The following is a 25,549-nucleotide window of genomic DNA, read 5'->3' as shown; positions in this document are numbered from 1 at the left end:
TCACGATATTGCAAGTGCTGGAATGTAGAGAAACACACAAAACTTTGGCCGACTCAGCCAGCCAGGCAGCATCTATGGAGAGATGCTTTTATCAAACTGTGTTTCCCTTGTCCAATGAGATTGACTCTTGATCTCGCAGATTACCTCATCATGACTTTAAACACGAGAGTAGGCAGACTGTCTTGCACTATTTCATTAGGAGTCTGGCTGCATTTCATTAGGAGTTTGAGAAGGTTTGGTTTGTCACCTAAAACACTCGAAAACTTCTACAGGTGGAGACAATTCCGAGAGGCTGCGCCACTGTCTGGCATGGGAGGGGTCGACAGAAGTTACAGTAAGTTGTAAAGTTAGACATCTCCATCGTGGGCACTAGCCTCTGTAGTATTCAAGACATCTTCAAGGAAAGGTGTTTCAGAAAGGCGGCGTCCACATTAAGACCCCCCCCCCACCCAGGACAGACCCTCTTCTCACTGTTACCACCAGGAAGGAGGTACAGAAGCCTGAAGCCACACACTCAGCGATTCAGGAACAGCTTCTTCCCCTCTCCCATCCGACATTGAACCCGTGAACACTACCTCACTTCTAGTATTTCTGTTTTTGCACTATTTTAACTATTTAACATACATGATTGACTCGGTTATTTTGTTTTCTATATTTATGACGTATTGCATTGTACTGCTGTCGGTCAATCAACAAATTTCACGACCCATGCCGGTGCTATTAAACCTGAGTCGGTTGTGTTTAAGGTCGTGACGAGGTAGATTATGAACAACACATACAGAAGGCTTGAGCAACGCTAACACTTTCCTCTATCATTTTGTGTCTGCGTCTCGTTGTGCCGTTGTACCTGATTAAAAGTGCAATCTGTAACTGTAACACTTTATTCTGCATGATTGTTTATCTTTGTCTCCGTCAATGCACGGTGTAATAATTTGATCTGTATGAACAGTATACAAGTTTTTCACTGTACATGTCACAATAGTAGAACGATTTGCAATGAGGAATCCACTGTGGTGTGGGAATGGAAATATGACCAGATTAACCTGCGTAATGATATATCAGCAGTAAAGATAATTTTAAGTCTGTTAAAAACTATTTTAAACATTCAACCCGAAACCCCCAATATCCCGGGAATTCCGCGGATCGCACATGCGTACACTAGCCGTGGCAGCCAATCAGCAGCGCTCGTCGCCGACACCTAGCAACACCCCTGGAGACCAAGGACGCCGGAAGGGAGCGGTGGTCAATTTGGAGCGGGAGGCCGACAACGGCTGTGGCGGCCAGGATGAACGTAAGTGTCCCGGGGCCACTTAGCCACAGCAGCCGGGAGTTGGATGGGCTTTACTCCGAGAGTTTCAGCGACCCCGGTGACGCTTGGCCGGGTCTCCCCGCACTTCAGGACCAGATCGAAGTCCAGACGAGTGGCCGACACTGGCTCTGACCTGCAGTGCCCCTCTCCTTCCCTCCACACAACTGTAGGACAATCTACCTTGCACCTTATCGTCTGCCTGCACTGCACTTTGTTTTTAGTTACTCTTTCTCTGCATTCTGTTATTGTTTTATCCTCTTCTCCCTCATTGAATAATACAATGCTTTGATCTGTATGAACAGGTTTTTCACTGTACCTCAGTATATGTCAGAAGCTGGTTTCACAACATCAACGTATGTCATGAAAATTGCTGTTTTACGACAGCAGTACATTGCAATTCATTGTAATAAAACTATAAATTGTAATAAGTATATATAAATTAAATACGTAATGCAAAAAGAGGGAGAATTATTGAGGAAGCGTTTGTGGGTTCAAGATCTTTTCAGAAAGCTAATGGTGGAGGGAAGAAGATGTTCCTGAAACGTTGTGTGTGTGTGTGTGTGTGTGTGTGTGTGTGTGTGTGTGTGTGTGTGTGTGTGTGTGTTTGGGCTCCAGTACCAACTCCTTGATGGTAGCAAAGAGAAGAGGGCATGTCCTGGGTTATCGGGCAGTCCTTAATCCTTAATGGGGAAAATGTGGAGGTCAAAAGGGACGCGTTACCCCTGAACCGGAGAGGGGACCAATATTCTTGCAGGCTGGTTTTTCTAGAGCTGCAGAGGAAGGTTTAAACTAATTTGGCAGGGGCTTTGGGAAACTGAGTGATAGGACTGAAGATGGGGCAATTGGTATACAAGTAGGTGCAGTAGGTAGTGAGACTGTGAGGAAGGAGAGACTGATGATAGGGCAAAATTGCAATCAGTGGGACGAATTGAAGTGTAACAGGGGCCAGAATCGAAAATAGTGATGAATACAGGACTGAAGGTGTTATATTTGAATGCACACAGTATATGGATTAAGATAGATGATCTTGTGGTGCAGTTCGAGATGAGCAGATATGATATCATGGGCATCACCAAATTGTGGCTGAAAGATTATAGTTGGGAGCATCCAAGCATATACATTGTATTGAAAGGTCAGGGAGACAGGCAGAGAGAGTGGAGTGGCTTTGTTGGTAAATACTAAAATCAAATCCTTAGAAAAAGGTGACATAGATTGGAAGATGTAAAATCCTCGTGGATTTTCAGCTAAAAATAACCTGATGAAAGTGACATACAGACCTCCAAACAGAAGCCAGGATGTGGGCTACAAATTACAATGGTAGATAGAAACGGCATCTCAGAAGGACCATGTCATGATAGTCATGGGAGATTTCAATGTGCATGTAGATTGGGAAAATCCGGTTGATTTGAAAATTGAAAATCCCAAGAGAGGGAATTTGTAGAATGCCTTTGAGATGGTATTTTAGAGCAGCTCGTGCCTGAGCCCACTCGGGGAAAGGCTGTTCTGGTTTGGGTGTTGTGCAATGAACTGGAATTGATTAGGGAGCTTAAGGTAAAAGAACCCTAGGGGGTAAGTGATCATAATATGATCGAATTCACCCTGAAATATGAGGAGGAGCTAAAGTCAGATGTATCAGTATTACAGTGGAGTAAAGGGAATCGCAGAGCACGAGGGAGAAGCTGGCCAAAATTGACTGGAAGGGGACACCACCAAGGATGACAGCAGAACAGCAATGGCTAGTATTTCTGGGGGAACATTAGAAGGTGCAGGAAAGATACAACCCAAAGATGAAGAAGCATTCTAAAGGGAGGATGAGGCAACTGTGGCTGACAATGGAAGCTAAAAACAGGATAAAAGCAAAGGAGAGGGCATATAATAGAGCAAAAATTAGTGGAAAGTTAGAGGATTGGGAAGCTTTTAAAAACCAACAGAAGGCAACTAAAATGCCATGCAATGAGAAGAGATGAAGTAGAAAACTAAGCTAGCCAATAATACAAAAGTGGGTACCAAGCATTTTTTTGGCTATATAAAGAGTAAAAGAGAGATGAGAATGGATATCAGACAGCTGGAGAGATAGAAATGGGGGACAAAGAAATGGCAGAGGACCTTAGTAAGTATTTTGCACCAGTCCACTGTGGAAGACACTAACGGAATGCCAAAAATGTGTGAGGGTCAGTGGATAGAAGTGAGTGTTGTTGCTATTATTAAGGAGAAGGTGCTTGGAAAGCTGAAAAGTCTGAAGGTAAAAAGTCACCTGGATCAGATGGTGTACACCCCAGAGTTCTGAAAGAGGTGGCTGAAGAGATCGCAGAAGCATCAGTAATGATCTTTCAAGAATCACTGGATTCTGGAAAAGTTCCTCTGGACAGGTTAATTGCAAGTATCACTCCACTCTTTAAGAAGGAAGAGAGGCAGGAGAAAGGATGCTACGCCCAGTTAGCTCAGTGGTGGAGAAGATGGTGGAGTTGATTGCTAAGGACGTGGTTTTGGGTCCTTGGATCCACATGATAAAATAAGCCTTGGTCAGCATGGTTTCCTTAAGGGAAAATCTTGTCTGACAAATCTGTTGGAATTCTTTGAAGAAGTTATAAGCAGGATCGACAAAGAAGAGTCGGTGGCTTTTGTTTATTTGGATTTTCAAATGGTGTTTGACAAGATGCCACACAGGAGGATGCTTAACAAGATAAGAGCCCATAATATTATGTGAAAGGCATGAGCATGGATGGACCCTCTACCCTCTGCTATCTGATTTCCCCCTTCTCCAGCCCTTTATCTATTTCACCAATCAACTTCCCAACTCTTTACACAGGCTCAGAATTGAGGGACACCCATTTAGAACAGAGATGAGGAAAAATTTCTTTCGCCAGAGGGTGGTGAATCTGTGGAATTCTTTCCTGCAGATGGCTGTGTAGGCCAAGTCACTGGTTATATTTAAGATGGAGTTTGATAGGTTCCTGATTAATCACAGCATCATTTTCTGTTATTTGAGGAGAGGGGCAGTATGAGTGTGAGGGCAGTTTGTTGTTCTCGGTGTCGGATGTGGGAGGCCCTGGAGTCTCCAAGCCTCCCGGACGTCTACATCTGTGCCAAGTGCATCGAGATGCAGCTCCTAAGGGACCGCGTTACGGAACTGGAGCTGCAGCTTGATGATCCTCGTCTGGTCAGGGAGAGTAAGGAGTTGATAGAGAGGAGTTACAGGCAGGTGGTCACACCGGGGCCTCAGGACGCAGACAAGTGGGTCACGGTTAGGAGGGGGAAGGGGAAGAGTTAGGTAATAGAGAGTACCCCGGTGGCTGTGCCCCTTAACAATAGGTACTCCTGTTTGAGTACTGTTGGGGGCACAGCTTACCCGGGGGAAGCGACAGTGGCCGTGCCTCCGGCACAGAGTCCGGCCCTGTAGCTCAGGAGGGTAGGGAAAGGAAGAGGAGGGCAGTTGTGATAGGGGACTCGATAGTAAGGGGGTCAGAAAGGCGATTCTGTGGACGCAGTCCAGAGACCCGGATGGTAGTTTGCCTCCCTGGTGCCAGGGTCCGGGATATTTCTGATCGTGTTCAAGAAATCCTGAAGTGGGAGGGTGAGGAGCCGGAGGTCGTGGTACATATAGGTACCAATGACATAGGTAGGAAAAGGGAAGAGGTCCTGAAAGGAGAATATAGGGAGCTAGGAAGGGAGTTCAGAAAAAGGACTGAAAAGGTAGTAATCTCGGGATTACTGCCTGTGCCACGCGGCAGTGAGAGTAGGAATGTGATGAGGTGGAGGATAAATGCGTGGCTGAGGGATTGGAGCAGGAGGCAGGGATTCAAGTTTTTGGATCATTGGGACCTCTTTTTGGCACAGGCGTGACCTGTACAAAAAGGACGGATTACACTTGAATCCTAGGGGGACCAATATCCTGGCAGGGAGATTAGCGAGGGCTACTGAGGTGACTTTAAACTAGAATGGTTGGTGGTTGGGAATCAAATTAAAGAGGCTAGGCGAGAGGAGGTTAGTTCACAACAGGGGGATGGGAACCAGTGCAGAGAGACAGAGGGGTGTAAAGTGAGGGTAGAAGCAAAAAGTAGTAAGGAGAAAAGTAAAAGTGGCAGGCCGACAAATCCAGGGCAAGCATCAAAAAGGGCCACTTTTCAACATAATTGTATAAGGGCTAAGAGAGTTGTAAAAGAGCACCTGAAGGCTTTGTGTGTCAATGCAAGGAGCATTTGTAACAAGGTGGATGAATTGAAAGTGCAGATTGTTATTAATGATTATGATATAGTTGGGATCACAGAGACATGGCTCCAGGGTAACCAAGGATGGGAGCTCAACGTTCAGGAATATTCAATATTCAGGAGGGATAGACATGAAAGAAAAGGAGGTGGGTGAGCATTGCTGGTTAAAGATGAGATTAACGCAATAGAAAGGAAGGACATAAGCCGGGGAAGATGTGGAATCGATATGTGTAGAGCTGCATAACACTAACGGGCAGAAGACGCTGGTGGGAGTTGTGTACAGGCCACCTAACAGTAGTAGTGAGGTCGGGGATGGTATTAAACAGGAAATTAGAAATGTGTGCAATAAAGGAACAGCAGTTATATGGGTGACTTCAATCTACATGTAGATTGGGTGAACCAAATTGGTAAAGGTGCTGAGGAAGAGGATTTCTTGGAATGTATGCGGGATGGTTTTTTGAACCAACATGTCGAGGAACCAACTAGAGAGCAGGCTATTCTAGACTGGGTTTTGAGCAATGAGGAAGGGTTAATTAGCAATCTTGTCGTGAGAGGCCCCTTGGGTAGGAGTGACCATAATATGGTGGAATTCTTCATTAAGATGGAGAGTGACATAGTTAATTCAGAAACAAAGGTTCTGAACTTAAAGAGGGGTAACTTTGAAGGTATGAGTTGTGAATTAGCTAAGATAGACTGGCAAATGACACTTAAAGGATTGACGGTGGATATGCAATAGCAAGCATTTAAAGATTGTATGGATGAACTACAACAATTGTTCATCCCAGTTTGGCAAAAGAATAAATCAAGGAAGGTAGTGCACCCGTGGCTGACAAGAGAAATTAGGGATAGTATCAATTCCAAAGAAGAAGCATACACATTAGCCAGAAAAAGTGGCTCACCTGAGCACTGGGAGAAATTCAGAGTTCAGCAGAGGAGGACAAAGGGCTTAATTAGGAAGGGGAAAAAAGATTATGAGAGAAAACTGGCAGGGAACATAAAAACTGACTGTAAAAGCTTTTATAGATATGTAAAAAGGAAAAGACTGGTAAAGACAAATGTAGGTCCCCTACAGACAGAAACAGGTGAATTGATTATGGGGAGCAAGAACATGGCAGACCAATTGAATAATTACTTTGGTTCTGTCTTCACTAAGGAGGACATAAATAATCTTCCAGAAATAGTAGGGGACAGAGGGTCCAGTGAGATGGAGGAACTGAGCGAAATACATGTTAGTAGGGAAGTGGTGTTAGGTAAATTGAAGGGATTAAAGGCAGATAAATCCCCAGGGCCAGATGGTCTGCATCCCAGAGTGCTTAAGGAAGTAGCCCAAGAAATAGTGAATGCATTAGTGATAATTTTTCAAAACTCATTAGATTCTGCACTAGTTCCTGAGGATTGGAGGGTGGCTAATGTAACCCCACTTTTTAAAAAAGGAGGGCGAGAGAAACCGGGGAATTATAGTCCGGTTAGCCTAACGTCGGTGGTGGGGAAACTGCTGGAGTCAGTTATCAAAGATGTGATAACAGCACATTTGGAAAGTGGTGAAATCATCGGACAAAGTCAGCATGGATTTGTGAAAGGAAAATCATGTCTGACGAATCTCATAGAATTTTTTGAGGATGTAAGTAGTAGAGTGGATGGGGAGAACCAGTGGACGTGGTATATTTGGATTTTCAAAAGGCTTTTGATAAGGTCCCACACAGGAGATTAGTGTGCAAACTTAAAGCACACAGTATTGGGGGTAAGGTATTGATGTAGATAGAGAATTGGTTGGCAGACAGGAAGCAAAGAGTGGGAATAAATGGGACCTTTTCAGAATGGCAGGCAGTGACTAGTGGGGTACCGCAAGGCTCAGTGCTGGGACCCCAGTTGTTTACAATCTATATTAATGACTTGGATGAGGGAATTAAATGCAGCATCTCCAAGTTTGCGGATGACACGAAGCTGGGCGGCAGTGTTAGCTGTGAGGAGGATGCTAAGAGGATGCAGGGTGACTTGGATAGGTTGGGTGAGTGGGCAAATTCATGGCAGATGCAATTTAATGTGGATAAATGTGAAGTTATCCACTTTGGTGGCAAAAATAGGAAAACAAATTATTATCTGAATGGTGGCCGATTAGGAAAAGGGGAGGTGCAACGAGACCTGGGTGTCATTATACACCAGTCATTGAAAGTGGGCATACAGGTACAGCAGGTGGTGAAAAAGGCGAATGGTATGCTGGCATTTATAGCGAGAGGATTCGAGTACAGGAGCAGGGAGGTACTACTGCAGTTGTACAAGGCCTTGGTGAGACCACACCTGGAGTATTGTGTGCAGTTTTGGTCCCCTAATCTGAGGAAAGACATTCTTGCCATAGAGGGAGTACAAAGAAGGTTCACCAGATTTATTCCTGGGATGGCAGGACTTTCATATGAAGAAAGACTGGATGAACTAGGCTTGTACTCGTTGGAATTTAGAAGACTGAGGGGGGATCTGATTGAGGAAGATTGTTCCCGATGTTGGGGAAGTCCAGAACGAGGGGTCACAGTTTGAGGATAAAGGGGAAGCCTTTTCGGAACTTCTTCACACAGAGAGTGGTGAAGCTGTGGAATTCTCTGCCACAAGAAACAGTTGAGGCCAGTTCATTGGCTATTTTTAAGAGGGAGTTAGATATGGCCCTCGTGGCTACGGGGATCAGGGGGTATGGAGGGAAGGCTGGGGCGGGATTCTGAGTTGGATGATCAACCATGATCATAATAAATGGCGGTGCAGGCTCGAAGGGCCGAATGACCTACTCCTGCACCTATTTTCTATGTTTCTATGTTTCTATCAAAGTTTACAGGAAGAAGGCAAGAGAATAGGGTTGAGAGGAATAATAAATCCGTCGTGATGGAATGGTGGAACAGACTCGATGGGCTGAATGACCTAATTCTGCTGCTAGGTTTTATGGTTTTAACAATGGATGCCAGTTTTTGAGGCATTGCCTTTTGAAGGTGTCCTGGATGCTGGGGAGGCTATTGCCTGTGATGGAGTTGGCTGAGTTTTCAACTTTCTGCAGCGTTTTCCGATCCTGTGCAGTGGCCCCTCCGGGCTAGATGTTGATGCAACCGGTTAGAATGTCCTCCATGGTACATCTGGAAAAATTTAGACCAGAAGGCCATAAGACATAGGAGCAGAATTAGGCCATTCAGCCCATCGAGTCTGCTCTGCCGTTCTATCATGGCTGATCCCGGATCCCACTCAACCCTGTGCACCTGCCTTCTCACCATATTCTTTGCCATGACTGATCAGGAAACAATCAACTTCAACCTTAAATATACCGATGGACTTGGCCTCCATCACAGTCTGTGGCAGAGCATTCTGCAAATTTACTACTCTCTGGCTAAAAAATTCTTCCTTGCCTCTGTTCTAAAGGGCCACCGCTTAATTCTGAGGCTGTGTCCTCTAATTCTGGATACCCCACCATAGGAAACATCCTCTCCATATCCACCCTATCTAGTCCTTTCAACATTCAGTAGGTTTCAATGAGATACCCAACATTCTTCTACATTCCAGTGAGTACAGGCCCAAAGCTGCCAAACACTCATCATACATTAACCCATTCATTCCTGGAATTATCCTCATGAACCTCTTCTGAATTCTCTCCAATGACAACACACTGTTTCTGAGATATGGAGCCCAAAGCAGTTGACAATACTCTTAAGTGCAGCCTGACTAGTGTCTTAACAAGGCTCAGCATTATCTCCTTATTTTTATATTCTATTCCCCTTGAAATAAATGCTAACATTGCATTTGCCTTCTTTACCACAGACTCAACCTGTAAATTAACTTTCTGGGAGTCTTGCACGAGGACTCCTAAGTCCCTCTGCACCTCCGATGTTTGAACCTTCTCCCCACTTAGATAATAGTCTGCACTATTGTTCCTTTTACCAAAATGCATTATCATACATTTCCCAATGCTAATTTCCGTCTGCCATTTTTCCAATTTGTCTATATCCTACTATAATCGCATTGCTTCCTCATTACTACCTACCCCTCCACCTATCTTCGTATCATCTACAAACTTTGCCACAAAGCCATCAATTCCATTATCCAAATCATTAACAAACAATGTGAAAACAGTGTCCGTATACTTGCCACTGAGGAACATCATTAGTCACTGACAGGCAATCAGAAAAAAGCCCTTTTATTCCCACTCGCTGCCTCCTGCCTGTCAGCCATTCCACTATCTATGGTGGCATGGTGCGAAGACAATGACCTATCCCTCAATGTCAGCAAGACGAAGGAATTGGTTATTGACTTCAGAAGTAGCAGCGGACCGTACGACCCAATTTACAAGTGCGCAAGTGGAACAGGTCAAAAGCTTCAAGTTCCTCGGGGTCAATATCACAAATGACCTGACTTAGTCCAACCAAGCAGAGTCCACTGCCAAGAAGGCCCACTAGTGACTTTACTTCCTGAGAAAACTAAAGAAATTTGGCCTGTCCCCTAAAACCCACACTAATTTTTATAAATGCACTGTAGAAAGCATTCTTCTAGGGTGCATCACAACCTGGTATGGAAGTTGTCCTGTCCAGGACCGGAAGAAGTTGCAGAAGATCGTGAACACGGCCCAGCACATCACACAAACCAATCTTCCATCCTTGGACTCACTTTACACCGCACGCTGTCGGAGCAGTGCTGCCAGGATAATCAAGGACATGACCCACCCAGCCAACACACTTTTCGTCCCTCTTCCCTTCGGGAGAAGGCTCAGGAGCTTGAAGACTCATATGGCCAGATTTGGGAACAGCTTCTTTTCAACTGTGATAAGACTGCTGAATGGATCCTGACCCGGATCTGGGCCGTACCCTCCAAATATCCGGACCTGCCTCTCGGTTTTCTTGCACTATCTTACTTTCCATTTTCTATTCTCTATTTATGATTTATAATTTAAATTTTTAATATTTACTATCGATTTGTACTCTAGGGAGAGGGAAGCGCAGAATCAAATATCGCTGTGATGATTGTACGTTCTAGTATCAATTGTTTGGCGACAATAAAGTATAAAGCATCCCTGCCAGTATCTATCCCATAGGATTTTATCTTGTTAAGCAGCCTCGTGTGTGGCACCTTATCAAATGCCTTCTGAAAATCCAAGTAAATGACATCCACTGCCTCTCCTTTGTCCACCCTGCTTGTAACTTCCTCGAAGATCTCTAAAAGATTTATCAGGTTACATTTCCCTGTACAGAAATCATGTTGATTTTGACTTATTTTATCATTAGTCTCCAATTCCCTCGAAACCTCATCCTTAATAATAGACTCCAATACTTTCCCAGTCACTGAAGTTAGGCTAAGTGGCCTATAATTTCCTTTCATTTGCCTTCCTCCCTTCTTTATGCAGTGGAGCGACATTTGCAATCTTCCAGTCCTCCGGGATCATGCCAGAATCAAGTGATTCTTGAAAGATCATGACCAATGCATTCGTTATCCCTTCAGCAACCTCTCTCAGGACTCTGGGATGTAGTCCATCGGGTCCAGGTGACTTATCCACCTTAAGACTTTTGAGTTTGCCTTGAACTTTTTCATTTGTAATAGCAATGACACTCGCTCCTGCTCCCTGACACTCACGGACCTCTGACACACTGCTAGTGTCTTCCACAGTGAGGACAGATGCAAAGTACCCATTGAGTTCATCTGCCATTTCTTTGTCCCCCATTACTACCTCACCAGCATCATTTTCCAGTGGTCTAATATCAACTCTCACCTCCCTTTTATTCTTTATATAACTGAAAAAACTTCTAGTATCCTGCTTTACATTATTGGCTAGTCTGCCCTCATATTTCATCTTTTCCCTTCTTATAGACTTTTTTAGTTGCCTTTTGTTGGATTTTAAAAGCTTCCCAATCGTCCAACTTCCCACTCACTTTTGCTAACTTATATGCCTGTTACTGTTCCGTATCTCCAAATAAAATAAAAATACTCCCTGAAACTCGCCTGGTATGCTTACAACACTCTCTAAATTTCAACCACAACAACAGCAAAACAGCAGTGGTTCATCAAATCTCTGGACTTTGGAGAAGTTAAGGCTGCATTGATCCCATCTCTCCACTATTGAACTTTATCAGTGGCTTCCTGTTTCATCATCAGCACAAGTACGTCCTTTGTTACCAGTTTCTTTTCCCACCCCTGCTACACTCCAGGATCTTCTCTTTCACTCCAAATTCCAGCACCTTGTGTCAGATTCAGATTCATTTGCTTATCATGTGTACATCAGTAAAATGTGTGGTTTGCATTAACAACCAACACATGCAAAGGTGTGCCGGGGCAGCCCGCGAGTGCTGCAACACAATCCAGCTCCAACATAACGTGCCCACAGTGCTCTGCCAAACAACTCAAAAGATTGGTCAGTTTAGGAGAGTGGGCAAAGAAATGGTAGATGAGATACAATGTTGAGAGATATACGGTTGTACGATTTGGAAGAAGAAATAATCGGGCAGATTATTATTTAAATGGGGAGAAAATTCAAAAATCGGAAGTGCAAAGGGACTTGGGGGTCCTCGTGCAGGATACCCTTAAAGTTAACCACCAGGTTGGATCGGCAGTAAGGAAAGCGAATGCTATGTTGGCATTCATTTCAAGAGGAATAGTGTATAAGAGTAAGGAGGTGTTGATGAGGCTCTATGGGGCACTGGTGAGACCTCATTTGGAATATTGTGTGCTGTTTTGGGCCCCCTATTTTAGAAGGGATGTACTGATGTTGGAGAGGGTTCAGAGAAGATTTACGAGGATGATTCCTGGAATGCAGGGGCTAACATATGAGGAGCGTTTGTCGGCTCTTGGACTGTATTCATTAGAGTATAGAAGAACAAGAGGGGATCTCATAGAAACATTTCGAATGTTGAAAGGGTTGGACGGAGTAGATGTAGAAAGGCTGTTTCCCTTGGTGGGTGAGTCCAGGACAAGAGGCCACAGTCTTAGAATTAGAGGGTACCCATTTAAAACACAGATGTGGAGAAAATTTTTTAGCCAGAGGGTCATGGATTTATGAAATTCGTTGCCACATGCAGCTGTGGAGGCCTGATCATTGAAGGTGTTTAAAGAGGAGATTCATAGGTATCTAATTAGTCAGGGTATCAAGGGATATGGGGAAAATGCTGGAAATTGGAACTAGATGGGAGAATAGTTTAGCTCATGGTGGAGTGGCGGAGCAGACTCGATGGGCCGAATGGCCTACTTCTGCTCCTTTGTCTTGTGATCTTGTGATTCAAAGGCCCATTTATTATCAAAGAAGAAATGCAGTACACAACTCTGAGATTCATCTTCTCCAGGTAGCATAAAACAAAGAAAAGCTATGGAAGTCATTCAAAGAGAAACGTCAAATCTACCCCCACACAAAAGAAGGAAAGCAATACGAGCATCAACCCCCTCCCCTCCACAAAACGCAATAAGAACACTGACCCCCCCCAAACCCCGTTCCCCAACACAGAACAGGACATCAACCCCCCAACCCCATTCCCCCACACAAAACAGAATATTGACCACCAAACCCCGGTCCCCCACACAAAACAGAATATCGACCCCCCCATACCCCATTCCCCCACACAAAACAGAATATTGACCACCAAAGCCCGGTCCCCCACACAAAACAGAATATCAACCCCCCCCATACCCCATTCCCCCACACAAAACAGAATATTGACCACCAAACCCTGGTCCCCCCACACAAAATAGAACATTGACCCCCCCCCCAAACCCCGTTCCCCCACACAAAACAGAAGATCGACCACCAACCCCGGTCCCCCACACAAAACAGAATACAGATAGATAGATATACTTTATTAATCCCGAGGGAAATTTGCTTTCGTTACAGCCGCACCAACCAAGAATAGAGTATAAATATAGCAATACCAAAAACCCCAGCAATCAAACACCAAAATGCAAACAATGTCAGATGGAAATTAAGTCCAGGACCAGTCTATTTGGCTCAGGGTGTCTGACCCTCCACGGGAGGGAGCTGCACGTTCGATGGCCACAGGCAGGAACGACCTCCCGTGCCGCCAAGTGTTGTATCACAGTGGAATGTGGCCGAAGTCCAACAGTAAAAAGTTCAATATCCAGTCTGCAAACACGTTCCTCGATCGTAATATACCCCGGATTGCACCATCCGTTGTTAGCCAGATCAGTAAGCACCCGTCTCAACCGCTTATCAACCACCAAACCCTGGTCCTCCACAGAAAACAGAACATTGACCCCCCCCCCAACCTCATTTCCCCACATAAAACAGAATATCGACCACCAAACTCCAGTCTCCCACACAAAAAAAACAAACCTCAACAAGAATGTTAACCCCTAAACCCTCTCCCCCACACACCAAAACATGAAAGAATGGGTGAAAACACAGAATATAAAAACCATATAAGTGAAAAAAATTCCACAGTCCATAAGCGCAATAGTCCAATCCAAAAATGCAGAATCTCGATAGCATCCTCCGACATCATTGAAAGAGGCACCACTAGAACCACGAGCAAAATAACAGAAAACAAGGCCTATTCACACTCTCTCACTCACTTACCCACACCCCCCTTATTCACTCTCACTGACAAGCCTCCAACTCCAGGGCAGGCCACCTCATGGCCTCCTGGACCAGTCTTTGGCCTGGGACTCTCAGACATAAGGTCTTCAATTTGATAGACTGAAGAGTCACTACATGATGATATTTTTTTCCTTATTACTGCAGTTATGAGCATTGTGACCTTTAACCCTGCCCTGCATATAGGGTGTCTAACTTGCACTGTGTCTGTTTCTGCAGTCTGAGGACAAGAAAGATGACTCCCAAACTTCAAGGCCTTCAACGTCCAAAGATATGAAAGCATTCCCGAAACACTCAGAGAGACGGAAGTCCAAGACGCCATTAAAATCAGCAAGGAAAGCCAAATCTGCTGGTGAGTTAAAGATAAAAAGATTAAAGATGAGCTTTATTTGTCACATGTACATCGAAACATCAAAACATAGTGAAATGCATCATTTGTGTCAACAACCAGCACAGTACAAAAATGTTCCGGGAGCATGTCGCGAGTTGTGGTAAACCATATATATGTTGTAACTGGGTTAACTGTCTGGCACGCCCCTCTGCTGACTGCCCCTGTGGCTCCTCCCACACTCCTGTATAAAGGTGTTTCACCTTGCCCCTCCCCCTCAGTCCGGGGGCAGACACTCACCGTGGAGGTCGTATTGTACAGCGAATAAAAGCCTTTCAGTATTTTACCCAACCTCAATCTTTTGGAGTTATTGAATGTGCTTCACAAGTGTCACCTTGCTTCTGGCACCAACGCAGCATGCCCACAACCAACAAACCCTAACCGGTACATCTTTGCAATATGAGAGGAAACCAGAGCATCTGGAGGGAAAGCACATAATTACAGGGAGGTTGTATGGATTCCTTACGGACAGTGGCAGGAATTGAATGCTGAGCGCTGGTCCTGTAAAGCAGCGGTGCCCAACCACCGGGCTGCAAAGCATGTGCAACCGGGCCGCAAGGAAACGATATGAGTCAGCTGCACCTTTCCTCATTCCCTGTCACGCACTGTTGAACTTGAACATAGGGTTGCCAACTGTCCCGTATTTGCTGGGACATCCTGTATATTGGGCTAAAATGGTTTGTCCCATACGGAACCGCACTTGTCCCGTATTTCCCCCGCTAAGGTAGAGTGTTCCTGTGAAAGCTTTCGTGCCAAAATGGCGTGAAGTGAAGAAGCAATTACTGTTAATTTAAATGGGAAAAACTTTTGAGCGTTTCCAGACCCAAAAAATAACCGACCAAATCATACCAAATAACACATAAAACCAAAACTAACACTAACATATAGTAAAAGCAGGAATGATATGATAAATACGCAGCCTATATAAAGTAGAAATAGTGTATGTACAGTATAGTCGGGAAGATTAAGCCAAAACCGATTTGTGGAAAAAAATCGGCACGTACGCGCATGCGTACATAGGTGCCCGTGCAAGGCTTCATGGTCATGGTAGTCTTTCCTGGGGTAAGCACAAGTGTCCCGGGACTTGACTGCTACTTTTGTCCCTTATTTGGGAGTGAGAAAGTTGGCAATCCTAACTGTAAAAGACATGTTTAGGTGAGTTTAACCCTACTTGAACACCCCCCACCCCACCCGGTCAGCCGGTCCGCAAGAATATTGTCAATATTAAACTGGTCTGCGGTGCAAAAAAGGTTGGGGACCCCTGCTGTAAAGTATTACGCGAGCTGCTGTGCCACTGTGCCACCTGAGATGGAAACCGTCCATGTCGACCCTGCCTACCTGAGCTGATAACATCTCCTCCTCACTGACAGTTTACAAAAATCATTAGCTTTATTTGTCACATGTACAGCGAAACATTGAAGCACAGTTCGAAGATGTGCTGGGGCAGCCAGCGAGTCTCACTGCACTTCTGCGGCCAGCGTGGGATGGCCACAACTCACTAAGTCTAAACTGTACATCTTTGAAACCTGGGGAGAAACCAGAGCAGTCACGGGGAGAATGTGCAAACTCCTTACAGAACTGCTACACTAGGGTGCCATTCTCACAAAGAGTCTCGACCCAAAACGTTGGCTGTCACTGGCTTTTCACTGTAGCTTGGTGCACATGACAATAATAAATTGCCCATTTCCCTCTGTAGATGCTTCCTGACTCCTGAATTCCTCCAGATTTCCAGCATCTGTGGTCTCTCTTGTGTCATAAGACCGCAAGATATAGGAACATCCATTTGGCCCATCGAGTCTGCTCCGCCATTTCATTACAGCTAATCCATTTTCCTTCTCAGCCCCAATCTCCTGTCTTCTCCCCCATCCCTTCATGCTCTGACCGATCAAAAATCTATCAACCTCTGCCCTAAGTATACATAAGGACTTGGCCTCTACAGCTGCCTGTGACAAAAAATTCCACAGATTCACCACTCTCTGGCTAAAGAAATTCCTCCTCATCTCCGTTCTAAATAGATGTCGCTCTATTCTGAAGCTGCGTCCTCTGGTCTTAGACTCTCCCCCATAGGAAACATCCTCTCCACAGCCACTCTTTTGAACCTTTCAACATTCAATAGATTCCAATGAGTTTCCCCCCTCATCCTTCTGAATTCCTGTGAGTACAGACCGAGACCCATCAAATGCTGCTCATACAATAAGCCTTTCCTTCCCTGAGTCATTCTCGCAAACCTCCCTTGAACCCTCTCCAATATCAGCACGTCCTTTCTTAGATAAAGGGCCCAACAGTCGTTGATTGGAATACTGCACTGATGCAACAGAAGCATTCCCATGTAGGTCCAGTGAAGAGCTTTAAGAACCCAGTCTCTATAAAACAGAGGTACCATCTAGTGGAGTGGTCACTGTGGGAGCGGTCGTCGTCGGAGTAGTCTGAGGCACAGTAGTAAGGCTTCGGCTCAACAAGGCTTCAGTGAGATTGGGCGGAGGCAAGGTAGGGAGGTAAGTTAATTCCTTATTTCTTATTTAAATCTTGAGAGGATAATTGTATGTCTACAGAGCCAGTATTCTGTTCTGGGTATCAGATGTGGGATTTCCAGGAGACTTCCAGCCTCCCCGGTGGCCACATCTGTACCAGGTGCATCGAGATACGGTTCCTTAGAGACCGTGTTAGGGAACTGGAGCTGTGGATCGATGACCTTTGGCTTGTTAGGGAAAGTGAGGCAGTGATAGTCGGGAACTACAGGAAGGTAGTCACCCCAGGGCTACAGGAAACAGATAAATGGATGACTGTCAAGAGAGGGAAGGGAGAATGTCAGATAGTGGAGAACACCCCTATGGCTGTCCCCTCTCAAGAATAAGTACATTTTAAGTACTGTTGGTGGGGGGAGACAACCTACATGGGAGAAGCAACAGTAGCTGTGCCTCTGGCAATGAGATTGGCCTTGTAGCTCAGAAGGGTAGGGATTTGAATGGAATTGACCTTATTTCTTACATCCTTTACGTACATGAGGAGCAAAAATCTTTATGTTACGTCTCCGTCTGAATGTGTAATTTATACTAATTTGTAATAAATAGTGTGTACAAAAGGACAGTCAATATAACATAGAAATACAATCGTATCAGTGTGAATTGATCAGTCTGATGGCCTGGTGGAAGAAGCTGTCCCGGAGCCTGTTGGTCCTGGCTTTTATGCTGCGGTACTGTTTCCTGGATGGTAGCTGCTGGAATAGGTTGTGGTTGGGGTGACTCGGGTCCTTTGAGCCTTTTTTACACACCTGTCTCTGACAATGTCCTGTATAGTGTGAAGTTCACAACCAGATGCACTGGGCTCTCCGCACCACTCTTTGCAGAGTCCTGCGATTGAGGGAGGTACAGTTCCCATACCAGAGCACATAAAGGGGCTCTCAATTGTGCCCCTGTAGAAAGTCCTTAGGATTTGGGGACTCATGCCAAACTTCTTCAACTGTCATGAGGTGCAAGAGGCACTGTTGTGTTTTTTTCACCACACAGCTGTTATGTACAGACCACGTGAGATCCTCGGTGATGTGGATGCTGAGGAACTTAAAGCTGTTCACCCTCTCAACCCCAGATCCATTGATGTCAATAGGGGTGAGCCTGTCTCCATTCCTCCTGTAGTCCACAACCAGCTCCTTTGGTTTTGCGACGTTGAGGGAGAGATTGTTTTCTTGACACCACTGTATCAGGGTGATGACTTCCTCTCTGTAGGCTGCCTCATTATTATTTGAGATTAGGCCAATCAATATAATATCATCAGCAAATTTAATTAGCAGACTGGAGCTGTGGGTGGCGACCAGTCATGGGTATATAGAGAGTAAAGGAAGGGGGTTAGGACACAGCCCTGAGGGGCTCCTGTATTAAGGGTCAGAGGGTTGGAGGTGAGGGAGCTCACTCTTACCACCTGCCGGCAATCTGACAGGAAGTCCAGGATCCAGCTGCACAAGGCAGGGTCAAGGCCGAGGTCTCTGAGCTTCCTGTCAAGCCTGGAGGGAATTATGGTGTTGAATACTGAACTGTAATCCAAGGACAGCATTCTCACATAAATATTCTCTAGAGGTGTAAGGACAGTGGGTAGAGCTGTGGCTATTGCGTCATCTGTTGATTGTATCGGTAGGCGAATTGTAGGGGTCCAGTTTGGGTGGTAGCATGCTGAAGATAGAGTCCTTGACCAGCCTCTCAAAGCGTTTGCTCATTATTGATATGAGTGCGCCAGGATGCCAGTCGTTCAGACATGTTACCGAAGAGCATGGCAGCAGTAATAGTGGTCTCTGTCCTCGGGGTCAGAAAGGCGATTCTGTGGATGCAAAAAGGAAACATGGATGGTAGTTTGCCTCCCAGGTGCCAGAATCGGCAACGTTTTTGAACATGTCCTCAATATCCTGAAAAAGGAGTGTGAGCATCAAGAAGTTGTGATACACATTGGCACCAATGACCTAAGTAGAAAAAGGGAGGAGGTTCTGAAAACAGAATACAGAGAGTTAGGAAGGAATCTCGGGATCGTTGACTGTGCCACGCGACAGTGAGGATAGGAATAGAATGAGGTGACAGATAAATGAGTGGCTGAAGAATTGGAGTAGGTGGCAGGGATTCAGATTTCTGGACAATTGGGACCTCTTCTGGGGCAGGTGGGACCTGTACAAAAGGGATGGGTTGCCCTTGAATTCGAGGGGGACCAATATTGTTGCGGGTAGGTTTACCTGAGCTGTTGGGGGTGTTTTAAACTAATATGGCAGGGGGATGGGAACCAGAATGATAGAGCTGAGGATGAGCCAGCACCTTTACAAGTAGATGATGGGTGTAACATGAATATAAAGAAGGGCGAACCAATGATTGGGTACAAATGCATTTAGAGCAAAGAGATTGTACCAAAGAGTTAAAATTCAAAGGGGTGAAAAATGCAGGTGCTGTATTTAAATGTGTACAGCATTTGGAATAAGGTGGGTGAACTCGTCGTGCAATTAGAGGTTGGTCAGTATGACGTTGGGGGCATCACTGAGTCGTGGCTGAAAGAAGGCTAGAGTTAGGAGCTTAACATTAAAGGGTATACTTTAAGTTGAAAGGTCAGGCAGGAAGGCATAGGCGGTGGTGTGGCTCTGTTGGTAAGAGATGGAATTCCATCTTTAGAAAGAGGTGACATAGGGTCAGAGACTGCTGACTCTTTGTGGGTGGAGTTAAGAAGGGTAAACAAACATTATGGGAATCATATATAGTTCTCCAAATAGTAGCCAAGGTATGGGGTTGAGATTACAAAAGGAGCTGGAAAAGGCATGTAATAAGGGTAATGTCACAATCGTAATGGGGGACTTCAGTATGCAAGGGGATTGGGAAAATAAAGTTGGTGTCGGACTGCAAGAAGAAAAATTTGTTGAATGCTCATGAGATGGCTTTTTAGAGCAGCTTGTGCTCGAGCCTACTTGGGGAAAGGCTATTTTAGATTGGGCGTTGTGTAATAACCCCAGTCTAATTAGTCAGCTTAATGTAAAGGAACCCTTAGGAGGCTGTGATCATAATATGACTGAATTCGTACTGCAGTTTGAGAGGCAGAAGCATAAGACACATATATCTGTATCACAATGGAATAAAGCGGATTACAGAGACATGAGAGAGGAGCTTGTCCAGGTGGATTGGAGGAGGATACTGGCAGGGATGATTGCAGAGCAGAGATGGCTGAGGTTTCTGGGAGTAGCTCACAAGGCGCTGGATAGATATGTCCCACAGAAGTTGTTCTCAAATGGCAATGAGTGGGAAGTTGAATGATTGGAAAGCTTTTAATATCCAACAAAAGGCAACTAAAAAAGCTATCAGAAGGGAAAAGATGAAATATAAGGGTAAACTAGCCAATAATGTAAGATGGGATACCAAAAGTTTTTCAGTTATGTAAAGAGTAAAAGGGAGGTGAGAGTTGATGCTGGACCACTGGAAAATGATGCTGGTGAGGTAGTAATGGGAGACAAAGAAATAACAGATGAACTTAATGAGTACTTTGTGTCTGTCTTCACTGTGGAAGACACTAGCAGTGTGCTGCAGGTCTGTAGGTGTCAGGGAGCAGGAGTGAGTGCCATTGCTATCACAAAGGAAAAAAGTGTGAGGCAAGCTCAAGGGTCATAAGGTGGATAGGTCATCTGGAGCAGATAGACTACATCCCAGAGTCCTGAGAGAGGTTGCTGAAGTGGTAATTGATCATTATTTTTCAAGAATCACTTGATTCCGGCATGGTCGGAGGACTGGAAGATTGTAAATGTCACTCCACTCTTTAAGAAGGGATGAAGGCAAAAGAAAGGAAATTATAGGCCAGTTAGCTTAACCTCAGTGGTTGGGAAAGTGCTGGAGTCTTTTATTAAGGATGAGGTTTTGGTGTGCTTGGAGACTAATGATAAAATAAGTCAAGGTCAGCATGGTTTCTGTGAAGGGAAATCTTGCCTGACAAATCTGTTAAGAGTTCTTTGAGGAAGTAACAAGCAGGGTGAACAAAGCAGAGGCAGTGGATGTCATTTACTTGGATTTTCAGAAGGCGTTTGATAAGGTGCCACACATGAGGCTGCTTAACAAGATAAAATCCTGTGGCGTTATGGGAAAGATACTGGCATGGATAGAGGAATGGCTGACAGGCAGGAGGCTGTTAGTGGGAATAAAAGGGGCCTTTTTTGGTTGGCTGCCAGTAACTAGTGGTGTTCCTCAGGGACTGCTACTTTTCACATTGTTTGTTGATGATTTGGATAATGGAATTGATGGTTTTGTGGCAAAGTTTGCAGATGATACGAAGATAGGTGGAGGAGGAGGTAATGGTGAGGAAGCAATGCGATTGCAGCGGGAATTAGACAAATTGGAAGAATGGGCAAAAAAAGTAGCAGATGGAATACAGTGTCAGGAAATGTATGATAACATATTTTGGTAAAAGGAACAATAGTGTGAACTATTATCTAAATGAGGAGAAGGTTCAAACATCAGAGGTGCAGAGGGACTTGGGAGTCCTTATGCAAGACTCCCAGAAGGTTAATTTACAGATTGAGTCTGTGGTAAAGAAGGCAAATGCAATGTTGGCATTTATTTCATGGGGAATAGAATATAAAAGCAAGGAGATAATGCTGAGCCTTTAGAAGACACTAGTCAAGCTGCACTTAGAGTATTGGCAACAGCTTTGGACCCCATATCTCAGAGAGTCCAGATGAGGTTCACAAAGATGATTCTGGGAATGAAAGGGTTAACATCTGAGGAGCATTTGGCAGCTTTGGGCCTGTACTCACTGGAATTTAGAAGAATGTGTGGGGATCTCATCGAAACCTATAGGGTGGATGTAGAGAGGATGTTTCCTATGGTGGGGATATCCAGAACTAGTGAGCACGGCCTCAAAATTAAGGGGTGACCTTTTAGAACAGAGGTAAGGCATCAAAGGATAGGGCAAGAAGGTTATAGGGTTTAGTGGGATCCGGGATTAGCCATGATGGGATGGCAGAACAGACTCGAGCTGAATGGCCTAATTCTGCTCTTATGTCTTATGGCCTTAAAACTGCTCACAATACTCTAAGTGAGGCTTCGCCGACACTTTATGAAGTATCAACATTATATCCTTTCTTTGATATTCTAATTCCCTAGAAGGACCAGAAAGACAACAAACAGTATACTGTTGTATCTGACATTCCCAACCTGGGGACAAACTTCAATCATCAACACTCGTGCAGCTTTGTGGCACTTTACTCAAGGAAATTTGGGCTCCAGTAATTCAGAATCAGTTTTATAATCACTGTCTTATATGATGTGAAATTTGTTATTTTGTGGTGGGCACGTGGTCAAGTGGTTAAGGCATTCGACTAGCGATCTGAAGGTTGTGGGTTCGAGCCCCAGCCGAGGCTGTGTGTTGTGTCCTTGAGCAAGGCACTTAATCACACGTTGCTCTGTGACATCACTGGTGCCAAGCTGTATGGGTCCTAATGCCCTTCCTTTGGACAACATCGGTGTTGTGGAGAGGGGAGACTTGCAGCATGGGTAACCGCTGCTTTTCCATACAACCTTGCCCAGGCCTGCACCCTGGAGAGTGAAGACTTTCCAGGAGCAGATCCATGGTCTCGCAACACTAACAGATGCTGTAGTACTGTGCAAAGATGTAGAATTCTGCTAAATTACAAAATAAATAGTGTACATAAATGAGGAATAACAAGGCAGCAAATCATAAACTCAAGAGATTCTGCAGGTGCTGGAAATCCAGAGCAACACACTCAAAATACTACAGGAACTCAGCAGGTCAGGCAGTATCTATGGAAATGATAAACAGTTGACGTTTTGGCCCAAACCCCTTCATCAGGACTGGGAAGAAAGGAGGAAGAAGCCAGAGCTGCTGCCCATAAATGCTGATCACTTACGCAGAGCATCTTTGCAGAGATACTGCATAGATCTCTGTATATCTGCAGCTCTTTGTATTTGTGGCTCTGTGATTTTGATGTTATTCATTCTATAGGAGAAGTCGACTTCCACTAATTGACCTCCCTCCTCTTTCCCTTGGTTCCATCGTTCACTGTCCAGAGAGAATGATGGGGGTGGGGGGGAATTTGTTTATGCTGGATGCATTACTGAGGCAGAGAGAAGTGTGGACAGAGCCCATGGAGGGGAGGTTGCTTTCTGGGATGTGCCGAGCACTGCGGTTTCTTGTGGTCATGCACAGAGCAATTGCCATAAGCAGTCTCTAGTTATATCCCTGAAGGGATTGTTATCACAGGAAGTGTATTTTCTGACTTACGGGCAAACTGGATTTAAGGGCATCTGTGAAAATTGAACCCGTTCATTACCTAGGGCAGCCACCACCCAGATCATGCTCTCTTCTCCCTGCTGTCATCAGGAAGAAGCCACAGGAGCCTCAGGACTCACACCACCAGGCTCAGGAACAACCAGTCAGAGGGGAGAGTTTCACTCACCCCAACACTGAACTGTTCCCATAACCTGTGGACTCATTTTCAAGGTCTCTTCATCGCATGTCCTCGATATTTGTTGTTTATTTATTTATTATTATTTAAAATTTTTGTATTTGCCCAGATTGTTGTCTTTTGCACACTGGTTATCCAACTTGTTGTGTGTGGACTTTGGGTGATTCTATTATGTTTCTTTGCAACTACAGTGAAGCCCGCAAGAAAATGATTCTCAGGGTTGTAGATAGTGACATATCTGTACTTGGGTGATAAATTTACTTTGAGCTTTGATCTTCTGCTGCTAAGCAGTATGTGAGATTAGAGATCCATGTCTTTCTTTACAGTGTTCACTGAAGCCATGGCCCCTCTCCATCTCACCTCCAAGACTCAGGAAATCTTTCAATGTGTAATTGACCGGGATGTCACCCAGGAGAAGCCATACAAGTTAATCAAAAAGGAGTTCATCATCGATGACATGAAGACGAGGGCAGCTGTGTCTGATTTCCATCCCTACAAGCACCCAATCATGGTTGGTACTGAGTTAAGTTCAAATTCAACCATACCCATGTATAGTATACCCCCAAACAAAACAATGTTCCTCTGGACCAAGGTGCACAACGCAGTACATATAACTCACACACAACACATAAAGTAATATTACCACAAGTAGACTAACAAATAATAAGGTGCATATACGATACAAGTTTAAAAAGTACACTGTATAACACTACTGGTGCTTCATGTGTGATGAGGTCTATGATAAGAGTCATTCGTGGTGGCAGGGATTCAGTCATATTATGTCCCGGGAGAAGTAGCTGTTTCCCACCCAAACAGTTATTGACCTAATGCCATGTTACCTCCTGCCTGATGGTAGGGGGTCAAAGAGATTGTTGGACAGATGGGAGGGATCGTTGACAATGCTAAGGGGCCTGCGCATGCAGTGCTCATTATAGATATCTCGAGTAAGTTGAAGAGAGAACCCCAATGATCCTGTCAGAGGTTCTCGCATTCCTTGAGGACTTCATAGAATGCATCTGTGATGGCTTTCTTGAACAGCATGTTACTGAACCTACAAGGGAACGTGCTATCTTAGATCTGGTCTTGTGCAATGAGACAGGGAAAATTAGTGATCTTGTAGTTAGGGATCCTCTTGGAAAGAGTGATCACAGTATGATTGAAGTTCTTGTACAAATGAAGGGTGAAATAGTTTGACCTAAAACCAGTTTATTATGCCTAAACAATGGAGACTACAATGGGATGAGGGAGGATTTGGCAAGTGTAGAGTGGGAATATGGGCTATATGGTGGGACAGTTGAGGAAAAGTGGAAGACTTTCAAAGAGATTTTTCATGGTGCTCAACAAAAGTATATTCCAGTTAAAAGCAAGGACAATGAGGGTGGGGAGAGCCAGCCTTGGATAACTAAGGAAATAAAAGAAGTCATCAAACTAAAAGCTTGTGCATACAAAGTCACCAAGAGTAGTGGGAAACTGGAAGATTGGGAAAACTTTAAAAGCAACAAAGAACCACTAAGTGAGCAATAAAGAAAGGGAAGACAGATTATGAAAATAAACTACCACAGATATAAAAACAGGTAGTAAATTTTTTATAATTATATAAATCGGAAAAGGGTGGCTAAAGTGAATGTAGGTTCCTTGGAGAACGAGAAGCTGGAATTGATATTGAGTAATGAGGAATTGGCGGAGACTTTGAATGACTATTTTGTGTCAGTCTTCAAGGTGGAGGACGTATCTAACATGCCAAAGAGAGATGCAATAGGAAGTAAGGACCTCGATACAATAGCTATTACTGAAGAGGTAGTGCTGAGCAAACTTGTGGGCCTGAAGATAGATAAGTCCCCTAGTCCTGATGGAATGCATCCCAGGGTGCTGAAAGAAATGGCAGACGTTATAGTCGAGGCTTTGGTGATAATTTACCAAAATTCTCCGGACTCTGGGCAGGTCCCAGTGGATTGGAAGATGGTGAATGTCACACCACTGTTTAAAACAGTATGTAGGCAAAAGGCAGGTAACTATAGGCCAGTCAGTTTAACATCTGTAGTTGGGGAAAATGCTTGAAGCTATCATTAAAGAAGAAATAGCAAGGCATCTGGAAAGAAATGGATCCATCAGGCAGACGCAACATGGATTCAGAAAAGACAAGTGCTGTTTGACTGGAGTT

The 25,549-nt window shown here is 44.6% G+C and overlaps 1 protein-coding gene across 2 annotated transcripts in view; it reads left to right on the top strand.

The window, feature by feature from the left end:
• Nucleotides 1-1,219: 1,219 nt before the first annotated feature.
• Nucleotides 1,220-25,549, top strand: part of dnai3 (dynein axonemal intermediate chain 3) — a 120,865-nt gene continuing 96,535 nt past the window's right edge. For both annotated transcript variants that reach the window (XM_072274572.1, XM_072274571.1), the window contains exons 1-3: nucleotides 1,220-1,291; nucleotides 14,291-14,423; nucleotides 23,715-23,899. In XM_072274572.1, the coding sequence (XP_072130673.1) occupies nucleotides 1,286-1,291; nucleotides 14,291-14,423; nucleotides 23,715-23,899 (324 nt within the window). In that variant the 5' untranslated portion in view covers nucleotides 1,220-1,285. The remainder of the gene's footprint in view (nucleotides 1,292-14,290; nucleotides 14,424-23,714; nucleotides 23,900-25,549) is intronic.

Source organism: Mobula birostris, chromosome 12 (assembly GCF_030028105.1).
Source record: "Mobula birostris isolate sMobBir1 chromosome 12, sMobBir1.hap1, whole genome shotgun sequence".
Taxonomy (NCBI): domain Eukaryota; kingdom Metazoa; phylum Chordata; class Chondrichthyes; order Myliobatiformes; family Myliobatidae; genus Mobula; species Mobula birostris.
The sequence above is the reverse complement of the archived record's forward strand: the minus strand, read 5'-3'. Positions and strand labels throughout refer to the sequence as shown.